A 5000-nucleotide genomic window follows, 5' to 3' on the forward strand; every position below is an offset into this window, starting at 1 on the left:
GTGGGGTTCTGGTGGGGAGAGCTGTAATGGGTCCAGGACGATCCACTTCTCTCTCTCCCTCTCTCTCTCCCTCTCTCTCTCTCCCTCTCCCTCTCTCTCTCTCTCTCTCTACTCACTCGTTCCGTGTGGGGTTCTGGTGGGGAGAGCTGTAAGGGGTCCAGGACGATCCACTTCTCTGTGACGGGCTGCAGCTGTGATCCTCCCAGCGGCTCACGGATCTTCACCCGCACCTCCAGACGCCCACCTGTGGGCTTACGGCCGTCCAGCACCTACACACACACACACACACACACACACACACACACACACAGGCATGCACACACAGGCACACACACAAATGCACACACACACACACACACACACACATACATACGCGCACACACACACAAATGCACACACACACACGCGCACACACATACACAGGCACGCACACACAAATGCACACACACACACAAATGTACACACGCACGCACAGCACATGCACGCACAGGCACACGCACGCACAGGCACACACACACAAACACAAAACACACATAAAGTACACGTAAAGTACACAAATAGTTTTCAATACATTAAATGTGGAGATTTTCCACGATGTCAAGCCCATAACATGTTTTTGTCACATTCAGTAGTCATCTCCTCACAACTGCTAGCTGCCCATTCCGTGAGTACACTGTAAAAAAGAACGCTCTCTGTAGGCAGCTCAGGCTCCGAAAACAAACTGCAAACAAACAAAGTGGGGGCAGCCTGACCCCCAAACAAGAACAAAACCCTGCATGGAGTTTCTCTGGGAATGCTGAAGAGTGAGCTACTACAAACAAGAACAAAACCCTGCATGGAGTTTCTCTGGGAATGCTGAAGAGTGAGCTACTACAAACAAGAACAAAACCCTGCATGGAGTTTCTCTGGGAATACTGAAGAGTGAGCTACTACAAACAAGAACAAAACCCTGCATGGAGTTTCTCTGGGAATGCTGAAGAGTGAGCTACTACAAACAAGAACAAAACCCTGCATGGAGTTTCTCTGGGAATGCTGAAGAGTGAGCTACTACAAACAAGAACAAAACCCTGCATGGAGTTTCTCTGGGAATGCTGAAGAGTGAGCTACTACAAACAAGAACAAATCCCTGCATGGAGTTTCTCTGGGAATGCTGAAGAGTGAGCTACTACAAACAAGAACAAAACCCTGCATGGAGTTTCTCTGGGAATGCTGAAGAGTGAGCTACTACAAACAAGAACAAAACCCTGCATGGAGTTTCTCTGGGAATGCTGAAGAGTGAGCTACTACAAACAAGAACAAAACCCTGCATGGAGTTTCTCTGGGAATGCTGAAGAGTGAGCTACTACAAACAAGAACAAATCCCTGCATGGAGTTTCTCTGGGAATGCTGAAGAGTGAGCTACTACAAACAAGAACAAAACCCTGCATGGAGTTTCTCTGGGAATGCTGAAGGGAGGAGTGAGCTACTACAAACAAGAACAAAACCCTGCATGGAGTTTCTCTGGGAATGCTGAAGAGTGAGCTACTACAAACAAGAACAAAACCCTGCATGGAGTTTCTCTGGGAATGCTGAAGAGTGAGCTACTACAAACAAGAACAAAACCCTGCATGGAGTTTCTCTGGGAATGCTGAAGAGTGAGCTACTACAAACAAGAACAAAACCCTGCATGGAGTTTCTCTGGGAATGCTGAAGGGAGGAGTGAGCTACTACAAACAAGAACAAAACCCTGCATGGAGTTTCTCTGGGAATGCTGAAGGGAGGAGTGAGCTACTACAAACAAGAACAAAACCCTGCATGGAGTTTCTCTGGGAATGCTGAAGAGTGAGCTACTACAAACAAGAACAAAACCCTGCATGGAGTTTCTCTGGGAATGCTGAAGAGTGAGCTACTACAAACAAGAACAAATCCCTGCATGGAGTTTCTCTGGGAATGCTGAAGAGTGAGCTACTACAAACAAGAACAAAACCCTGCATGGAGTTTCTCTGGGAATGCTGAAGGGAGGAGTGAGCTACTACAAACAAGAACAAAACCCTGCATGGAGTTTCTCTGGGAATGCTGAAGAGTGAGCTACTACAAACAAGAACAAAACCCTGCATGGAGTTTCTCTGGGAATGCTGAAGAGTGAGCTACTACAAACAAGAACAAAACCCTGCATGGAGTTTCTCTGGGAATGCTGAAGAGTGAGCTACTACAAACAAGAACAAAACCCTGCATGGAGTTTCTCTGGGAATGCTGAAGGGAGGAGTGAGCTACTACAAACAAGAACAAAACCCTGCATGGAGTTTCTCTGGGAATGCTGAAGGGAGGAGTGAGCTACCTCTCTGGCGTGTTTTGTTTGATCCTTGGTTAAAATATAAATGTATAAATGTTTTTTTGCACAAAAACATCTGCTAATAAATAATAAATAAACATACACATAGAAACAAATGTGCACTACTTCCTGCGCAATTCCTGACTGCACCTTACAATGGTGTGTGTGTGTGTGTGTGTGTGAACTCACATCTATGATTTGTCGGAGGTCACACTGATTCTCCAGTGAGTCCAGCTTCAGCTGTGCCGTGCCCACACTCTTATCCCCCTTAAACAGACCGCTACAGACACACACACACACACACACACACACAGACACACAAGTGCACACGCAAAGCACACAAACACGCACACACACGTAGAAAGAGAAACAACAGATTATGATTCTGTAATAATGAAGAAACTTTATGTCTATCTCTGTCTTTCTTTCTCTCTCTCTCTTACACACACACACACACACACACACACACACACACACACACACACACACACACACACACACACACGACATTTCTCATACATAACAAGACACACATTAGGGTCATTCCGTGTCAAATCCGATAGGGTTGTTTCTGCACCATCTGAGATTTTGTCTATATCACGAATAGGCCCAAATAATCCAAAGCTTGTAAAACATTTTGTAAAATATTTAAATCCTAAACATATTGTAGACATACTCTAAGGAAAGTCAGAGACAGTGCGGCCATTTTCCTGGATTCGGATGTGACATGGATTAACCCACTACTTACTTAGGCTACATAGAGCTCTGACACACACAGTTGAAGTTGGGTCATGTTTGGTAAATAAACCACATTCAGAGGTTGCAGTATGCTGATGGCTCAATTTTGAGTCATCCTTTGTGGATGATAGAAACACTTACCCAGATTGTGTGTGTGTGTGTGTGTGTGTGCCTGTGTGTGCCTGTGTGTGTGAGTAAAGTTGTAGTCAACCATTGTGTAAGATCTCAAACCTGTGTGTGTGTGTGTGTGTGTGTGTGTGTGTGTGTGTGTGAGTGTGTGTGTAATCACCCTTTGTGGAAGATCTCGAATTTGATGCCTTTGGATTGGACCACCCTCTTGAAACCTCTGTGGGTCCGGTTTATGTTGAGCTTAAACTGCTCCTTAAACTCTGAGAGAGTGAGTTCGAGATGGGAGAGGGAGGGAGAGAGAGAAGGAGAGAGAGAGATAGAGAGAGAGAGGGAGGGAGAGAAGGAGAGAGAGAGAGATAGAGAGAGAGAGAGAGGGAGGGAGGGAGAAAGAGAGAGAGAGAGAGCATGAGATGGAGATGGAGAGAGGCAATGGGAGAGATAGTTTTATACAGAGATGTATACGTTAAAAATATATTTGTCATGCCAATAAAGCATTAAGGCATTATAAACCATTTGGGGTGTGTGTGTGTGCGTGTGCGTGTGTTACCTGGACAGTTGGTGTTCTTGATTGTACTTGTCTTATCCTTCTGCGGCTCTTCCTGAAGCCAAGACAAAGACACAATTCAGAAAAACAGCTGATGTGCAAACAAAAAAAAAACCACATTATATTATACAAGTAAATAAAGTCTAGTAGGTAGCAGGGACTAAAATGAACACCAGCCATCAGTAAAATGACAGCAGTGGCTGGTAGAATTCAGACACAAAATAATGATTTAGTATTGAGTGGCTGGTAGATATTGACATTTTCAGTCTAAGTTAATTTCCAACCCTGTTAAGTATACAGTACAAATAATGTATAATTCAATATACAGTGTTCTAAGCACGATTCAAATACTGTGTCAAAGTGGTGTGTGTATGTATGTGTGTATGTGTGTGTGTGTGTGTGTATGAGAGAGAAAAATATATAGTTTGTGAAAGAGAGATAGCGAGAGTGTAAGAACGAGAGAAAGAAGGAAGGAAAGAAAGAAAGAAAGAAAGAAAGAAAGAGAAAAATATGAATAAATTCAGATCAGCAGGATCAGAGCTGTAGCTCTTGGACTCTTAAGTAGAGGTCAGTGATGTGATTGATTTGTAGTGTGAAGGGGCATGCAGGAATACACGTCTAGGAAAGGGTAGTGTGAAGGGGCATGCAGGAATACACCTCTAGGAAAGGTTTTTTTTTTTTTTTTTTGGTCACGTCATGTGTTTGTTTGTTTGTTTGTTTGTTTAATTTAAGGCCATTTCCGCAACTAAGGCTATTTAATGGCCAAAGCACTGTGTGTTACAGAAACTTAAACATGTTTTTTAAAATCTATGCTAATAAGATATTCTAAAACCTTCAAAGGTGGGACCTTACTAAAAACATCAGCTATAGAATTCTGATGATAAAATTGTTGTCTTTTGGTTCTCAAGGCAGGGCAACAGATCAAAATATGTCTCACTGACAGAGGCATTTTGGTCACGTCACGTGCTACCACGGCAGTGTGGTAATATGACGCTATACAGTAAGAGACAGTAGAGACAGAAGACAGAAGAACTCCATGTAGGAGAGGATCTTCTTCCTATATCTACTGAGTCAATCATTCTCACGAGGGAAGGTAAGACATTTTATTTGCACATAATAGACATGCTTAATTAATTAATTAATTTATAGGGTTAATATGATAGGGCTAATTAAGGCTAAAACATGATAGAATTAATTAAGCATTGACAATATTTAATTTCACTGTTGAAGGAAAGACAAGAGAGGAGGTGACAAAAATACATGTTTTGAGGAATAGAC

The 5000-nt window shown here is 43.0% G+C and overlaps 1 protein-coding gene across 2 annotated transcripts in view; it reads right to left on the minus strand.

Moving 5' to 3' along the window:
• Window positions 1-5000, minus strand: part of cc2d1a (coiled-coil and C2 domain containing 1A) — a 45118-nt gene that overhangs the window by 7557 nt on the left and 32561 nt on the right. For both annotated transcript variants that reach the window (XM_076264624.1, XM_076264623.1), the window contains exons 20-23: window positions 3726-3777; window positions 3339-3438; window positions 2501-2591; window positions 117-269 (exon numbers count right to left, since the gene is read on the minus strand). In XM_076264624.1, the coding sequence (XP_076120739.1) occupies window positions 117-269; window positions 2501-2591; window positions 3339-3438; window positions 3726-3777 (396 nt within the window). The remainder of the gene's footprint in view (window positions 1-116; window positions 270-2500; window positions 2592-3338; window positions 3439-3725; window positions 3778-5000) is intronic.

The sequence above is a fragment of the Alosa pseudoharengus genome, unplaced genomic scaffold (genome assembly GCF_046254945.1).
Source record: "Alosa pseudoharengus isolate Yale_2024_CS ecotype anadromous, Long Island Sound unplaced genomic scaffold, YU_APseudo_1.1 YU_APseudo_1.1_scf_30, whole genome shotgun sequence".
NCBI lineage: Eukaryota > Metazoa > Chordata > Actinopteri > Clupeiformes > Clupeidae > Alosa > Alosa pseudoharengus.